Source organism: Lissotriton helveticus, chromosome 3_2 (assembly GCF_964261635.1).
Source record: "Lissotriton helveticus chromosome 3_2, aLisHel1.1, whole genome shotgun sequence".
Lineage (NCBI taxonomy): Eukaryota > Metazoa > Chordata > Amphibia > Caudata > Salamandridae > Lissotriton > Lissotriton helveticus.
Window position 1 is genome coordinate 384,109,316 of NC_136062.1, and position 18,552 is coordinate 384,127,867.

An 18,552-nucleotide genomic window follows, 5' to 3' on the forward strand; every position below is an offset into this window, starting at 1 on the left:
TTCAGGCAAGCATACGTCGGGCATAAGGTGCCTCAAGACCTAATGTTAGTAATTATTGCGCATGCGTGAGAGTATTCCCTCTCAGACCGGGTAAGTCACCTTACTGTTTACGCAATCTTAGTTCGCACATGCGCAAAAGGGGTTTCCAGTTTAAAGCGTGTTTTAGTTGAGTTGCACTTTATTCTTCGTTATTTAAGCATGCATAAAGCTCTCTGCCTTTTCTCTACTATTTCTACTGATTAGTACTAGTGAATGAGGGATTGCTCCGAGCAAGTTTTGTTTTCTTGAATTCTTGCTCCATCAGTATGATTATTGCATGTTTCCATGCACTTGGTACTTTACCCGACTCTAGTGAGAGGTTCATGATTTTAGCTAGTGTCGGGAGTAGAATCTTTGTAACCTTTTTTAGAACATAAGGTGGGGCAGATTCTAAAGGCGAGCCTGATTTCACCTTATGCATTAGTAATCTTACATCCTCTGTGTAATCTGGCGTGACGCTAGTGAGAGTAGACATAGACAGGATTTGTGCCTGAATTCTTTCCTGGCTCAAGGATATCTCCCTCCCAGTCATGAAGGAGCTATAAATATCCATAACTTTATTGTGGAAGTAGGTGGCTAGATGGTTGCATCTTTCCTACGTAACCTCAGCGGTGTGGTTGTCGTGTGTTAGAGAGGTTAGAGATTTGACCACTGAGAAGAATTCCCTCTAGGAATTTTGAGCCTGTTTAATCTTTAGTTCATAGAATTTTGCCTGTGCCGCTTTCATACTATTGTGGTGCAGTCTAATCGTTGCCTTATACTTGGCTTTTAGTTGTAAGTCATAAGTATTCCTCCATACCCTTTTGATTTTTTTGCAGTTTTTCTTTCAAGATACTATTTGAGTGTTAAACCATGGAGCCTTTTTAGGCGTGGATTTTGGTTTAGTAGTCATTTTTGGGGCCATTTTATCCAGTAAAAGTAATCCAACTTTCCCAGTTGGAGTTTGCTACTTCAGCCTTATCCTGTGTCTTCGTGGCTAGTAAAGTTAGGAGATCCCCCCATGTGCCTGTGTTCAGCTTAGACCAGTGTCTTGTCTTCGTAGCTACCGGAGGTAGATACTTTTCCTTTCCGACTTTCCTGTTGTGTAGTGCAAACGGGATGAAAAAGTGGTCTGACCATGATACTGGTGTTGGAGAGGCGACTGAGATATTTGGGAAGTTTGAAATTAATGAATAAAGTATATGACCCTTGATATGTGCGGCAGGTGTAATAAGCTGATATAGTTGTAGTCCATCAAGATCTAGCAACAACCTCTTGACACTAGGAAGATTCTGGTCCTCAAAATGAAGGATTAAGTCTCCTAAAATGGTTATGTGGGCTTTTTTCACCAAAAAGCTGTCTCAAGTATCGGTCAGGCTGTCTAAGAACTCCCCATAAGGGCAAGGCGGCCTGTATATTAGTAGTCGAAAAAGTTTGTTGGTGAAAATTCAATGGTAAATTGGCAGTTTTCACAGCTGAGAATGGAGAGGGGGTTAACGACACATTTAGATTTGTTTTTTATCAGGACGGCAAGTCCACCCCCCACCTGCCCTATGCGGTCCAATTTATAGATTTGAAATCCTGGAAGGGAGGGCCATTAATATATCTGGGGTGGAGCTGTCGTTAAGCTAACTTTCGGCAATAAACAAGGCGTCGAGTTTTACCTCCTCTTTTAACAAGCAGATTTCGATTTTGTGTTTAGGGAGGGATCAGCTGTTAATTAGGCCTAGCTTCCAGGCCTTCAACTCCGTGAGTGGGAAGTGAGCGTTCATTTTACACTCGACAGGAGCTATTTTCTCATAATTACAGTGCCTGCATACCTGATCTCTCGCTAGCCCACTATTGTATTTCCGGCCCTCCTCCCACCAAGGTATATGAGGAGGCCTCAGACTGCGTAGCTGGTTACTGGAATATATAGCCAGAGGCAACTGAATTAGGGCAGGGTTCCCCCTGGACAGGTTCGGGAGCAGACGGGCTTGCCTCTGACGCGCCAGCTGCGCGTGTCCGCTACGCATCCGCTGCTCAGCCTTCATGTTAGGCATCTGAAGTCTAGAAACTAGACTACTGTTCTCTGACGCCGAGTGCACTCTGTGGTAGAGAGGGGCAACTACCTCTCTACGGAGGCTGCCTGCCTGCTGGAACAAGGACGTTTGGTTGCCAAGATCTACAACTTAAGAAAGGCGGTCGATAAAAGTAATTTGTTGCTGCTGAAGTCATTTAGCATGGAGTCATTTAGCATGGAGGTAAAGATTGTGCATTGGTGCAGGACCCTACTCAGCTGCTGCAACAGATGATCCTTCTGAGGTGGCAGCCTAATTGGAGGATAAATACTGGAATTCTGGATACCACACTCTCCGTGCCCAATCTGGTGCCATTAGGAGGTCTTAGGATCGGTCATTCCTGAACTTCTGGAGAACTCCGGGGCAATAGAGATATCAGTGGAAAGGCATACAGTAGCTTTTAGCCCAATGAGCATTGCACACTTATCTAGAGCTGCAGTAATCCGGTGTTGAAGGACAAGAACACGCTCATGGTTGTTCGCTCAAAGTTTGGCCACTGTTGTGGTATGTCCCATGGGTGACAAGTAGTGCTCTATAAATCTTCTATCATTGATTCATGATCCTCTCTGCATGCCAGGCGACATCCATTCAGGCCTAGGAGATGCTGTGTGGCAATTGGAGAACTAGTGAATTTCCCATGGTTGCTATATTTCCACAAAGTAGGAAAACTGATTCTCCAATTGTATGGCCACTCCCCTACGCTTACAGACTGCAACATGGCCTTTTTATCGAAGTTCAGCGGCAGCTAATTTGTATATACTATTTTGTACACCACCTCCTACCAGAGAGAAATTCAATTTTTGACGCAAGGACTAGTAAATTTAGAGGGATGACGGAAGTGGATACCATGAAGTGTTGCTGTAACTGGACTTGCATAAAATCGCGGTTTAGTGGCAATCCATTAATGTTAACATTTGTTGAATTAGAAACATTTAACCCCGGAGAACCCATGAACTGGGGATTAAGGAGTGGTAGAAGAAAGGGGGATTCACGAGGGGTGGACTCGTGAAAAGAGGAGTCCGACAGTCAACCAATACTTTCCCTTTTTGTACAGTGCGCAAAGAAATTGTCAATAAGGAATAATGTGACAGTAAATCTGTTCTAGCTTACTTAGTTTATAAAGTATTGACATTTAAAATATATTACCAGGTTAAGATACCTGCTGCACAGTGCTTGAAATGCAAATATAGAACTGCAGGTACTCCTTGTCCCAGATTATCTGTTTGCTGCTGTGATACTTTGTCCATACTTTCCCATTAATAGTATTGGAGCAGTGCACAGGAGTGGTAGAACTCTCCCTTCTAAGTTAAAGTAGTGCAGGTACTGAGTACCTTATAGTCCCTGCTCATTTAGAGAGCTACTGATGCAGAGATCTCGGTGTCCCCAGCAATTTTAATGGGATTAAAATAGCATAAGATAACTCTTGTGGTAAATGCAGTTCCAGGAGAGGTCTGTGTTTTGTTCAGTCACAGTTTTGACTCAAAGTAGCTGTAGGAAGGTAGGATCCTTCTGCATGGTTACCCCTACTTTTTGCCTGGTTTCAGTGTGTTTTTGACAAGTCTGACTGGGATCCTGCTCATCAGGACCACAGTCACTGTGAATCCTCCCTAAATTTGAAATGGTAAGTACTTCTCTACCGCCGTAATTCGCTACTCGTGTACCCCTGTAAGTCCTTACTATATGGTACTTAGGTACTCAGGAGCATAGGTATAGCAGGGGTCTCCCATGGGCTGCAGCATGTATTGTGCCACCCATGACAGACTACTCGTACTATGAGTAGAGGCCTGCCATTGCAGCCTGTATTAGGTGGCGCTTGCACCTCTAACAACAGATATAGTTTTCTGATAGCTGAGGTCACTGCACTTAAAACCTATAAGACACCTCTATGGCATGGTTTTCAATCCTGAAGGCAGGGTGGTTGGTTATAAGTGTGAGAGTGCTACTGCATGAGTATCCTGATAACAAACACATGTGCAGACATTGTTATTGCCACAGCGCAATTCTTAAGTTGGTCCTGGGCACTGAGGAGGAAACAATTGGAGATCGAGGAGGAATTAAATTCAGCACCTGAGTGACCCTTTGCAATTTGGTCTTGCTCCAGAGACTAAATGTAGAAAAATATTATATTTGACTAATTTAATTTATTTTAACTATTACTGATTAGTTAGGATTTCGGTATTGTGGGTTTAATTTTGTATTAAATGTATGTTTTTAGGGTCTCACCATTTTTTTATTAACACTTATGTATGAACTGTGTCTTTCATGATTGTAAACTATAGAATAAAGACTAACTGAACTGAAACTGAGTAGGACACCCCAACAAACCACAGAGTTGAATCTCCAGGCTTTGAAAGTGGGGTCAACCATTTGAAAACATATAGCAGTCATCAGTCATAATGAGATGTCTAACTATATAGTGCCAGCACCGTACCGGTTCATGTTTGATATCAAACATGTTTGAATCACACCCCAACACCATTTACAGTGTTGGAAATATGATCCCATGTACTGGGGGGTTCCTTTGGGGTACGCCCCTGTACTAACTGTAACAGCCTTTCAGGGTCTGACAGCAAGTTAGTGCTTCTGCCAACCACAGACACGATTCTGCCGTTCTGCTGCTGATCGTAGCTTGAGCAGGGGAAGGTAGAACTATAGGTTTCCTGTCACAGGGAGGTGTGACCTCCTCCCAGACCGGATTTAGTGTATTGGTCTGGTGTGGGGGCGCTTGCCAGTGTCACTAGGCTGCTATGTCGGGCACCTTTGGTGCTATCCTAACGTACTCCAGTTTGAACCAGTTCAGGGAGTCCTTGGATCTCGCTCTGGCACAAACCTGGACAAAGGGCCTGTCTCTCTCTTGGTTCACAGATTATGTGTGATCCACACTGCAACATTGTATGCACATGTATGATAGAAACAGAGGATTCATGGTGTCTATTGTATATATTGTATGTATTAATGCACTAACTTTAGTAATGCGTCGTCTGCTCTTTCTTGGTATTAAGTGGTACTGTAATCTGTATATATGTATATGTATATATATATATATATATATATATATATATATATATATTGTAGAATACATAACAGCAACGGAATCTTTCTCAGTCTGAGTGTTTTTGCATATGCAATCTAAGTGTGATCTGATCACTGGCCTGCTGAAATAATACACTTATTGCTGGTTACCCCAGGCTACTGCAGGGAAGTGACCTATACAATAGAATAATAATAATAATCCACATTTGTATAGCGCACAATCACCCGTTAGGGTCTCTAGGCGCTGGGGGCCGTCGGGAAGATTAAGCAAGCTATTGTCCAGAGTCGCATGGTGCTGGGCTAACCTGCCGACAGAGCCGGGATCGAACCGTGATCCCCGGATTCCAACGTCAGTCGCCCTGGCCGCGGCGCCACACCTCTCCCTAGAAAGAGACACACGTGGACTCGATTTACATAGCTATTTACTGTCCCTAGTTTCTGTGGGCATATAGGGTTGTCCTTATGCGATAATACATACTGAACACAAAGCAGAAAACGGGCAGGTGCTGCTGAACTGTGTCCCGGCGTTAGGAAATTACACTAGGACAATTCAGCACTTTTCACTGGGTAAAAAATAGCTGCAACCGAGATCCCCCTCATTTGCTGCACTACCTGTACCCTTTAAAATCTTTGACATCAGCTGCGCCCCCTACTAGTCTATAACCAAACTGCGCCCTGGCTGGTACTGGATCCCATGCACCCACATGGAAACGGGTACAGAGAGCCCTTACACCCCAAACTGCAACATTTACTTCCATTGCATAGGGTGCTATTGTGAGGGTATTTGGGTGACTATTGGATAATTGTTAATGGAAACCCAACAGCTCGGGTTTCAGTGCACTCTCCCATTTGCAACTAGAGATTATATGAATAGAACATATACCGTAGGGACTCCTACCCTACCCTGAGTAAGTAGGTCTGATACCTCTGTCCCAAAAACTGAGACAGTGCTTACAATCACTGCAGTATCCCAGACCAGACGTGAACCTCGCCCGCTAGGATAACTGGGGCCACAAATCTAAAATCTTGTGGGTTAACGCTATAAATATGCTTGGAGATAGTATCTCGGCCATTGAAGGCCTTAATATCTTTTAGCTTTGACTGTATAATTGAATTTCAACAGTTCGTTCTAGTAGCTTACTAATAGTGTTTGTTTGAAGATATGGGACTGACTGCAGTCATATAAACCCAGTACACTCTAACTTGCATTTATTATACCTCTCCTATGTCTGACTGTATATAGAAGCTTAGTTTGTAGATACTACCACTCCTGAGTAAGCCTTAACTACTTGAAGCCAATACCTTAGGGTACCCCAGGGCACATAGGGAGTAACTTAGACATCCTGCGGAAGTTGTCCTGAGTCGACTGCGGTAAATACCCCTGCGAATCCACAGATACTTCCTTCCCACCCACTACTCCACGGTGGACATCAAAAAGAAGGATCCACCATGTTTATACTCAACAGAGGAAGTACAGTACTGGGGGCCATGTCTGCATGTCAGTCTTCTGCGTAGGGAAGGAGCACAGGCTTCAGATCTCTCTCAAGGCTCCAAAGATCCCACTCATGTAAGGTCAAAGGGTTACATCACAAGTCAATGCTCCATCCAAGTACACCTTCTGCAATCAACAACAAACCATAAATGCTGCAAGATATCGTTTTTATAAACAGGATTTTATTTGGCTTTTATACCCTTTGATCCATCATTCACCTCCTCTACATGGGACTGTGTGATGCAAAGACATTAGGCATCACTGTTCAGGAACAAATAAAAACAATTGCACGCATTCAGATCCTAGTAAAAATATGGCAGGTGCGGAAAAGCAGTGCCTGGGAACAGAAAGGTGCCAGTTTCAAGAACTACGGGGTAGCTTGGGCTATGAGTTACTAGTGACAGAATGTACAAGGAAGGGCACATATTGGTTTTCCTGCCCTTATAGAAGTTACTGGAAAGAGTTAAAAGTGCTTCAAAAACAGCTGGATGACCTTCACATTATACTTGCCACGTGATGCGTCCATCGCCAAGAGATTGCTACCAATCAGAGCAGTGTTTCTGCTTCCCTAACAAAGTATATATTAACAGCAACCAGCAATTACATTTATGGGCCTTTACTACAAAAGCGTGTGCCTGGACTGGGGATGGAAAAAAGAAATAAAATACATTGGGAAAGGCAAGGTCATTGGGTCTACGAAATGGCGCGCAACCTGTTACTGCAAGGGGCAAATGCGACATCTGGGGTTGTCTAGTTGACTAGGGTCGCATTCTAACTAAGCAACCATATTTCACAAGCCCTTTAAATGCTAATGACAAGGGTAACTCGTCATGGAGTGCCCATTCATTTCAATGGAAATTACATGGCAACGATCAAATAGGCCTTAGCATCCAAGTGGTTAAACATGTGATGGCTAATTACCAGCACCCACAGAGAGTATGCTGCACACTTTTTGCATTGAAAGTCTAGTGCATGTTCAGTGCTTCCTTTCACATAAATTGTTGAGGCTACCGATTACTACGTGGTGATCAGAATGAACACCACCCAGCTCAAGCTCAAAATGAATGGAGAGGATTTTAACATACAGAATAAAATAACATATCCGTCCATTTCAGTAAGCAGTTCACAAAAGTAGTCTTAATCAGGGCAATGAGAACAGTCTTCATAATAAACTGTCTGATGGGGAGAACAAAGGGTCCTTCTGGTAAATTTGCTGAGCTAGACATTGGCCAAAGTTTTCTTCTCATCTACTGCCATGAGATCCTTTAGTTCACTTGCTGAGCACTCATCAGATGCATCCCTCGGTTGGGTCTTGGGGGACCACCACGCCCTGCAAAATAAAACATATGTCTTAAATGTATTTCTTTTTATTGAATAATAATCCTTCAACTGTGTTTGGGGGACATATTTTTGTGTACAATTTTTAATGCTTCTCACATGTTCTAAACGAACCAGGCAGCATATTTAGGATACTTCTGACACAATTTAAGTTCAAGGCATGGTTCAAAACATTTTCATAAATATCTTTCATATTTATAAATTAATTACTATTTTTTCTACAAATACGCCAAATGTATTATTGCTATTTTTAAATATGTATAAGTAAAAATAATATCTAGTGTAACAAGCAGGTTCCACTCAACTGACATTGGAGGATGTGGTATTGCAAACAAGAGAGAGTAGACATGTTTCAGCTTCTGTTTGTGCACATGGGTAGTCTTCCTCAGATACTTCGGCGTAACAGTCTGTGTTTTGGCACAATTAAGGAAACAGTGGAATCACTTTTACTGAGATTGTGTTACTCCGGAAGAAAAGTTAGCTCCTCACATAGCTACAGTGATAACGGAAACACTAGCGTTGTAGGAAGATTACAGATGTACAGCACGGAAACATTAGGGCAAGAACAGGGGCACCAAGATACAGTGGAACCTTCACTATGGAACATCTGTATTGATGTAGCAACAAAGGTCCCACACTCAGGTAAAGGCTACTGATTGAGTTGCGCTTATGGAAGTACATTTTTTTCCATTCCACAATTTCTGCACAAACCGCATTGGAATGGATGGATGAATGATGCGCATTACATTTGTAGGAGAGAATGGAAATTGAGCAGTTTGCTTTAAAAATGTTCCAGAGAAAATATTTGCAATGATTAAGTCATTCATCACCGATTCAGCCCAGAAGAGCAAGCGCACACCTTTGTAATGTGGACAGCCACCATGGTGCAATCACAGAGCAGGAATAGCTGTAAATCCTGTAATAAGGTAGATGGACATCCAAGTAAGTTGGGCAGGGAAAAAATAGAACATCATGTGAGTGTTAATGGCTATTAGTTGGAGGAAGGGGCTATCCTATGGAAGGAACTCTGAGCAAGGTCATAAAAACTGCATATGGACAAGAAGAAAACCTGAGGCCAGTCAGACGAATACCTTAGCATAGGATGGATGAAATATACTATTGTCTCTAAGGAGTTGAGTAGGATTTCTCCCTTGCATCCTGCTACGAACATGGATTCGCAGCACAGTAGTCTAAGACTGGAGTCAGTTTAGTGCCTCTGAGACATAAACATGGGTCTTACTATATTGATTCTGGTCTTGTTTTGTTCTTTATGAAGCAGACACTTTTTTGTAGATATTATTCCTATTTTTCATATGAAAACCTGAAAATAATACAATAATGCTGTTGTAAGATATTCAGGACTCCTAGATGTCTGCAAACCAAACATTTGTTGCACGTGTCCACATGAGAGTTGGTAAATGAGTTGTCTGTCAATGAAAAGAAGACAACCCTGAAGCTACAGCCCATGACAGGCTCGTTGGCAAACTTTGAGGGAGTAAACAGAAAGGCGCTCAGCCAGTTCTGAGAGAACAGACGCACAGAGTACCAGCACAATATTTATCTATTTTACTTCTGAAGATATTTATACAGAATATGAAAATTGGGCGTTTTGTCCTAAATTGACTCTCAAAACATGTCTACAAGTTCATCTACTCCATACCTGAAACAGTAACTGGTACGGAATGCTCCTGCCCTAGTCAACCACCCTAGATATATAAACAGAGGCTTAGAGATGTAGATTCTCCACTATGACTTTATTTGTAAAGGTTTATGAAGCCGCTATCACTCATAAACAGTCTCCTATCTCCTATTGTGGAAAATGACAATGTATATGTATATAAGCGGCGTTCATTTGTGTTCACCCTCACCCCTGTCGAAGACAAAGTGAAAGTCACTGCACTGTGGCCCCGCCATCTTGTCCCCTTTCAGGCCCCATCACCAACCTAGATAGTAGCCATTTTGTGTGGCATGACCTCTCTGCCCACTGCCAATAGCCTGCGTCTCTCTCCCTCTCCCCAGCCCCGCGAGTATTCCCCCCCCGCGCCCTGACAGCCCCCGGTCTCTCCTATGCAGGCCATAAACGCACCTCTAAACACGACCCTGCCTCCGTGCAGAACCCCTGCCCCCTCGCCTCTCTCACCCCACCCATAGAACAGACCCTTTCGGCAACCTCTTCCTCCCTGCCCGATTGTCCGGCCTGATCCCAGGCCATCACCTAGCCCAATAGATGTAGTTTATTGCCTCCTACAGTAGGACCTCACCCCACATCAAAGAAGCGGTGATTAACAAAGGCCTTCACACCCCTAGATCTGACCGACACCCCTGCATTCCTCCCAGGAACACCCTTCCTCTCTTCTGATGACCCCCCCCCCCCCCCCCGGCTACACCTGGTCTCTCGACTCAGTCCCAAGTCATAAAACTAGGTCTCGTGGATGTACCCCCCCCCCGGCCCCGCATAGCAAACGTGATCTTATCGCCTGCCCAGCCTTAGATCAGACTACCCCCTCCTGCCCTCGTGTCCTGTTGGAATGTCCGGCTACAGATTGCAATCGCACGTTACATTTGGGAGGGGAAAACAACATCAGAGCGGCCGGTATTGGAATAGGCCTGGAGCTGGGATCCCAAACATGCCCTTTTTGTACTTCAAAGTGTCTTTATTGCCATAAGGAATGTTTGTGCATTATAAACCTGTGTATAAAAGACGGAGCTGTAGAGAAACTTGAGAGAGCACCTCGAGAAGATACCCTGTTGTCTGATTTGACGTGTTCTGTTCCGTCGGAAATAAACTCCTGTTTCCCGCTTTCCAGTCTCCAGCGCCTGCCTCTTTATTTGGTTAAAACGTGAGTTGGGTTAGAAGCGGCTAACGCCGGGCAAACCTAGGAAAGGGGTAAAGACGACCAGATCTGCCTGAACCCTTTTTCATCAATTGGCGTCCCAAGCGTTGGGCCCATCAGCGACACGTGGATCCAGTGAGAGAGGTCCCAACGACAGAGTGAACGACTGCAACGATCGGGAAGAGCTCCTGCCCGATAGACCCTTGTCTGGCAGCCGATCATCCGAACTTCACTGGTTCCGAACAGACCTCTCTCGAGTGATCTACGGTCCTGACTGGGAACCATCAGGAGTGCCACAGCAATTACGGAGAATAGAGGACAATCGGGCGCTGGAAACGGAAGACGAGAAACTGTCCATACGGTCCGGGTAAGGTCGTGTAAACACGACAAATTGCGAATTGATTGTTTGATCGTCCTTGGAAAATACTAGTATTACGCATTTTGATTGTTTTATCCTGAGAGATTCTCTGCCTACAAACGGAGAAGGAAAGGAGTATTCTCCCTTTGCAGATAGTGAAGGGTGGGTAGCGCAGGCTTTTGCCCCCGTTGTAACCCGTCGCGCCTACTTCCCTCTCCATTTGATTGATTGTTATCCAAGCATTTACTGTTTTGGAATTGGTTCTTTTTGGATCATTCTCTATTTGCAAACAAGCACAGAATCGCCATACTCTGTTTAGTCTTTGCAGATAGTGAAGGATAGGTAACGCAGGCTTTTGCCCCCGTTGTAATCCGTCGTGCCTATTTTTATCCCCCACTGATTGATTGTTTGACCGAACATTGATTGTTCGGAATTGGTTCTCGGAAAGGATCTTCGCTGCCTACAAACAGAGAGGAACAGGAATCTCTCTCTTTGCAGATAGTGAAGGGTAGGTAGCGCAGGCTTTTGCCCCCGTTGTAACCCGTCGCGCCTATTTTATTCCTCATTTGATTGATTGATTGTTTGTCCGAACTTGACTGTTTGGAATTGGTTCTCTCTTTGGGTATTCCCTATTTGCGAATACTGTAGAATAGAAATATTCTACCTAGTCTCCGCAAAGTAGCGAAGGATAGGTAGTGCTGACTTTTGTCGCCGTTGTAACCCGTCATGCCTATCTTCCCCCCATTGCTCAGTAGTTGGTTCAACCCGGACCGTTTATTAGAGGTAGACCACCTGGCTCCACTGGAGGACATCCCTAATAAAAAGGACATATATAAAGAAAATGCGGATTAGCCGCTGTATTGTGCTAGCAAATAAAAGAACATAAAACTCGTTAAGAAAAACAAAAGGAATCGAGTAAAATCAGTAGGCCACTGATGAGATCTCTTTTCGACCTCACTGAAATGGAAACATTAGGAACAACCCCACAGGAAATATGGAACTAGTGAGAAGAGCCGAACTCAACGCCATGACTGCAAGACAGCTCGGCTCCACCGATCACCCCGCCCAATTAACGACAAACCCTAGGCAAATATTAGAAATATACAACACGATAGCGAAGTAACAGGTTAAAACGTTTTTATTTGAACAAAAAATATATTAAACAACTAGTTACATGACAAACGGCCGCAGCAACCAATCCACAATGCATTTCGCCGTCTGCTTGACGCCTTTCCTGTCCCTCCTTCCCCAAAGTGGCAGTGTTGGGCTACGTTGGGCTGCTTTCTAGTAGGGTTTTTGGGCGTCAGGAAAGTCTACAAAAGCAGTCGACGACGGCCTGGGGTGGAGAACCATTACGCGAATAGTCCGGAGGCGACACCACGCACCAAGGCCTGTCCCCAGGATGAACCAAGGGACCCGTTCCTGGGGCCGTGGCAGGGAGCGGCCGGCCGCCATCGGCCGGAGAAGGCATGGGCCCGACCCGAGAGGTACTGGTCTTCCCATTCCCTTCCTCTTTCGGCGCCTTGCAGGCCACAAGGGGGGGATGTCTTGCATATGCCTCTGACCCCCCCCTCTTCTTCATCGCCTGGTCCGGCCATAACAAATGTCAGCGAGACGCCGTGGGGTGCGCTGGGAGGGAGAGGCGGCGCGGACGAGCCTCTCCCGCCTCCCCAGGTGGAAGCCCCTCAGCTGCACCCCCAACACTCCATGCGCCCAGCACAGGGTTCGTCCACTCTTGCGGTGCAGGGACGCTCCACGTGCCCGGAAAAAGGATTCGTCCACTCTGGCAGTATAGAGACGCTTCATGCACCCGGCAGGGTCTCGTCCACTGTGGCGGTACTGCGACACCTCACCCGTCAGGCTGGAGTCCGTCTGCCCATTTGACTCAGTGACTGCCGGTGGCTGCAGAACTTCTAAAAAGGGCGGTCGACTCGGCAGGAATGACCCTGGCGTGCAAGGATGGCCTGGTCGCTGGCCAGCTAGAAAACGAGTCCCCCGTCCAGAGGCGTTCTCCTCAGCTTTGAAGATTCTATGAGAACTGCGGGAGCCCTCGACCTCCGCGGGCCCCCGACCGCCCCCCGATGGGAAAGAACTTCCATGATTGCCCACAGAACGACCAAGATGTAGCCACGAGACGTTGGCGCCCTCACGCTGACGCCAGCCTCAGTTGGAATGACCAAAAATCCTGCAGACTACTGATTTGATCAGTTCCGGTGGAACATCAGTATGACCCGGTAGGAAAGATTGTTGCCCCTCCCTTTTCTCTGATTGATGGTCCATATCACCGGTCCCTTCTGCTGCCTTAGCGGAATTTCTGGACTGCCGAAAGAGGTTCTGGTCCGACCACGAGCTGATGGAGACATTTTGACTATACTTGGACCCACCTGACCCCACCCAAAATGGCGCCAGTACAAACGAAAACTCGCAATGCCCCGTTGTGTTCCGGATGCTCAGACTTGATATCATGAGATATGTATGTAGTTTTTTTAAGCACATGGCAGGAGGGGATGAGTATTGCTTGAACGTTCGGACAATGAATTGACATTAAGTTATGACGCAGTATGTGATTACAGTATTATCGAAAGTTCGAATTTTCCTAACCCCGACGGTACTCGCCCAAAATGAATTTTCTGATATGATTTTATTGTACTTATCGTACCTTGATGAAATAAAACGACCACCGACTCAGTTCTGCTACGTGGCTGGCCCACGTGGTTGTAGGCCTGCATTTGTGCATCGTAAATTTTTAATAAAGATTTCGTGAAAACAGAATATAGTTGTAGCTCTTGATTTGTTAAGTTCGAATACATAGCCATTGTTTCCGATCTACGTAGCATACAGGCGAAATAAAGCAAGTTGGTTACTAAAAAGTAAAAAGAAAAAGGTAAAGTACCCAGAAATAGTGAAATTATGAACGGTCCAAGCTTGATGCGTGTGTTTTTTTATTTTTGTGCAACATAAGGCAATCGAAAAAGGTCCCGGTGTTCTGTTTTACTCTATATGCCACGTATTTCACAGCTCATCAATGATTATGCCTCTCGCACTATCAGTCCCTCTGGGCTTAAAATGCCGAGATTGAAGGGACTGCACCCCGAGGAGATAGGTCGAGTACGTGGTGAGTAAAAGCCTCTTTGAGTTTATACGCGCGGATGTACTTTAAACGCTGCCCCACCCCCTTCTTTTTCCACTTCTAAACTGCAGGTCACAACGGAACATCAATCAAAATATGGAGAAGACCTAAGCAACGCGCCATGGTTCCGCGGGGACAAATGATACAGTATCCACGGGGACTGCCCCTGAGGACACGACGACTTTGGGTGATATGAATGCATGCGTGTATGACCAGATGTGTGTAACTCGACTGGATATACGACTCACGCGTTGACTTGATAAGAGAGATGCCTTTGTACGATAACGGAAACTTGACGAGTTACGGCAGTATGAAGCAGCCCAGAATGACGTGCACCTACGAGTAGGCCCATAGGACAACTAAATTGGGAAAGGTTCAGGGCTATTCCAAGGTGAGGTATACCCATGTACCCTCCTCCTGGAAGATTAAGAATATTTTAGGTATGAAACTAGAAGACGCCCATTGTTCCCCCGACTGACACCCCCCGTTGCCTCAGCCTGAATACCCATCCACTAATAACGATTCAAAAATCCCACCGTAAGTACTAGCCCGATCAGGTTAGCTCCCGAACAATTGACGAATGTGTAAAAATATGTAACAGAGGTCAACAGCAGAAGACAGCTAAACAAATTAAATAGGATACTAAGGATGCGCAGCATGCAGGAGGAAATATCTTTGGCCAAGTACTATACTATGTGTTGTCTTGAGTTCTGTATATAATACATGTACCCCCCGCTTGAATTCGTGTGTACGTAATATATGATTTACGTTGTCCCTTAGTCTGTGTCTCTATATAACACGACCCCTACTGTTTTGTGTTGTGTGCGCATAAAAAAATGGCCTATTATTGTACACGTTTCTCTTTTTCCCTCTCTTCATGTGGTACGTGTACCGAATAGTTCATTTAGATTGCGGACGACTCTCCCTCCGAGGGTCCCCCTTGTTACCCCTCCCTTTGCACGGTAACGTTGTGCCCCACCGGCACGAGGCTAATTGGTTTTCGAACACAAAGGTGTTCGACAAATTGACAGAAGCTAAACCAATTATAATTTGCCATATTACTGCCTCTCCTTTCCGTAAAATTATGAAACTTGAATTGGCAATGAAGGAAAGGACAGGTTAGACGACTGAGGTCTCCTAATTTGCCCGTCTTACAGGAGGACTATAAGTCAGTGGCTTTCTGTTCTCAGCTCGTTAGAAACAACGCCCAGATTGCCCCGCCCCTCTGCGCCCAAGCATGGATGTCCAAACGTCTCGATTGACCCCAGCTCCACACCCGGAGGTATAACTGATGACCCTGGTTAACTATTGCTCCCCGAGAAAAGAATGTTTAGCCTCTATCCCTCTCCCATGACCTTCACTATGGGCTTGTGCCAGAAAACCGAGTCTCTACCGTAGAATCCGATTTCGAGGTTGATGAAATAATAAGAGTCTGTTTTCTCTCCAATATACGTCGTGAATGAACGCCAACAGGCTTAGAACAAACTCAGTAAAAATGCCTGCATACCCACTTCATAATGATAACTTCTGACTGTGACCGATGAAAGTTTCCCCAACTACTTCAGGTTGAGGGTGGTATTGAAATGTATAAATGTATCTCCTGCCAGTTCTCTAAAGCTTGTTTTGTACCCATCCAAAGATACACAATCACCGAAGGAGAGGGGCCGGACGTGACGCACAGCCTGGCCGCAGATCGCGAAGCACATGTGACCTCGACCAAAGGTGGAGCTGCAGAACAGCGAGACGCGGGACGAGGCACCACTCTTAAACGTGGTAAATGAAAGGATGGAGAGCTGCTTTGAAGCCCTCTGCTCGCCGACCCACACGTGCCAGAAGTCCCCGCCCCTTTTAGCCCGATCGATGGGCCTGCCTGCTCGTTATCCTTTGCTCCCTTGGTCTGTCTTAAAGATCTGATCTCACTCCGCCCTCTCCTCCCTCGATTATCCGACGAAATTCCTTTTTCCTTTCCATGTGGATTTTGACTCCGAGAAAGAAATGCAGGTGCCCAGCATGAGGCACCCTTGAAAGACACTAGTTAGGAAACAGGACTGTGGCCTAAACGGCAAAGGACAGATCACACCCTGCAACGCGTAACGAAGGACCCGAGCTGTACCTATAGCTCCACCGCCGGTGCTCAACAGCGCCAACGAAGGAAAACGAACTATCAGTGCTTACCACGTGATGGCTTGCTACGGAACTTTCTACACCCCTTGACTAAATTGTTCGCATTGGACTAAACCCCCCTCGACTATATTTTTGCCTGGAAAATGTTTCATCGGTCACTTTCTAAATACGACAAATGTAAATTTATATGTATTCCACCTTGTATGTTGCATCCACTGCACACGGTTATATGCAAATCCACCAGTATTGACAAATGCTATTTCCATTGACAACACACGACTATACGTACACCCTGTCAGCTATGATAATCACACAAATGACTTAGCTTATGTAAAAAGCGGCGACTGTGGAAAATGACAAAGTATATGTATATAAGCGGCGTTCATTTGTGTTCACCGTCACCCCTGTCGAAGACAAAGTGAAAGTCACTGCACTGTGGCCCCGCCATCTTGTCCCCTTTTAGGCCCCATCACCAACCTAGATAGTAGCCATTTTGTGTGGCATGACCTCTCTGCCCACTGCCAATAGCCTGCGTCTCTCTCCCTCTCCCCAGCCCCGCGAGTATTCCCCCCCCCGCGCCCTGACAGCCCCCGGTCTCTCCTATGCAGGCCATAAACGCACCTCTAAACACGACCCTGCCTCCGTGCAGAACCCCTGCCCCCTCGCCTCTCTCACCCCACCCATAGAACAGACCCTTTCGGCAACCTCTTCCTCCCTGCCCGATTGTCCGGCCTGATCCCAGGCCATCACCTAGCCCAACAGATGTAGTTTATTGCCTCCTACAGTAGGACCTCACCCCACATCAAAGAAGCGGTGATTAACAAAGGCCTTCACACCCCTAGATCTGACCGACACCCCTGCATTCCTCCCAGGAACACCCTTCCTCTCTTCTGATGACCCCCCCCCCCCCGGCTACACCTGGTCTCTCGACTCAGTCCCAAGTCATAAAACTAGGTCTCGTGGATGTACCCCCCCGGCCCCGCATAGCAAACGTGATCTTATCGCCTGCCCAGCCTTAGATCAGACTACCCCCTCCTGCCCTCGTGTCCTGTTGGAATGTCCGGCTACAGATTGCAATCGCACGTTACATTTGGGAGGGGAAACCAACATCAGAGCGGCCGGTATGGGAATAGGCCTGGAGCTGGGATCCCAAACATGCCCTTTTTGTACTTCAAAGTGTCTTTATTGCCATAAGGAATGTTTGTGCATTATAAACCTGTGTACAAAAGACGGAGCTGTAGAGAAACTTGAGAGAGCACCTCGAGAAGATACCCTGTTGTCTGATTTGACGTGTTCTGTTCCGTCGGAAATAAACTCCTGTTTCCCGCTTTCCAGTCTCCAGCGCCTGCCTCTTTATTTGGTTAAAACGTGAGTTGGGTTAGAAGCGGCTAACGCCGGGCAAACCTAGGAAAGGGGTAAAGACGACCAGATCTGCCTGAACCCTTTTTCATCACTATCACTACTGAACTGAGCCGGCTTTAAGTTGTAGAATTGCTTAGTATACTGTATTATCATCATCCAGTCTGCATAGACTACACGTTTTGAAAACAGTGACTATGATAAAGTAGGACAATTTAAAATCCGGTGTGGGAAAAGCTGGATTTAGGGCTCTAACAATATGGGAGTTGGGTTACAGTTGAGAGTCAAGGATAATACCTGAATTCCAGATGGCTATTACAGGTTTTTGGACATTAGCATAGCGCGTAAGACCACAATACATTATCCTGTATACTACGTTTATTGTTTAGGGCAGATAAGAAGAAAATTGTGACTTTAGAGGTTCAGCTTTAAAAAGTTCTGCCAACCATCTTTGTGTGTCATCCATGGCACGGGATAAGTTAGAAGTTGATCAATCTAGTAGTTGGTGCAATAACCAAAAATAAATGGAGTGTTGATTCCATACAAATTGGCTTTTACACGACACCTCTCTAGCTGAAGTGCTATTGGTAAAGATTAAACTATCATGGGGACATTATGCAACAGTGGGGCACGCTTCATCATAGAGGTTTGAGTAACGAACAATTGGATCCCAATCGAATCACTTGCGATCTTCCTGCCAGATATGAGGAAAGCCATGACAGGACTGTTCCCATAGTAGCTAAAGGAAGAAGCAAGTGGTCAATGGTGTCAAAAGCAGCGGAGAGATCCAGTAATATGAGTACTCC

General features: G+C 45.6%; 1 protein-coding gene across 9 annotated transcripts in view; it reads right to left on the reverse strand.

Moving 5' to 3' along the window:
• Positions 1-6,765: 6,765 nt before the first annotated feature.
• CAPRIN1 (cell cycle associated protein 1) overlaps positions 6,766-18,552 on the reverse strand; it is a 568,063-nt gene continuing 556,276 nt past the window's right edge. For 6 of the 9 annotated variants that reach the window (XM_078684260.1, XM_078684258.1, XM_078684264.1 and 3 more), the window contains one exon: positions 6,766-7,933. In XM_078684260.1, the coding sequence (XP_078540386.1) occupies positions 7,869-7,933 (65 nt within the window). In that variant the 3' untranslated portion in view covers positions 6,766-7,868. The remainder of the gene's footprint in view (positions 7,934-18,552) is intronic. The other 3 variants (XR_013609671.1, XR_013609672.1, XR_013609670.1) reach the window with 1 other exon arrangement.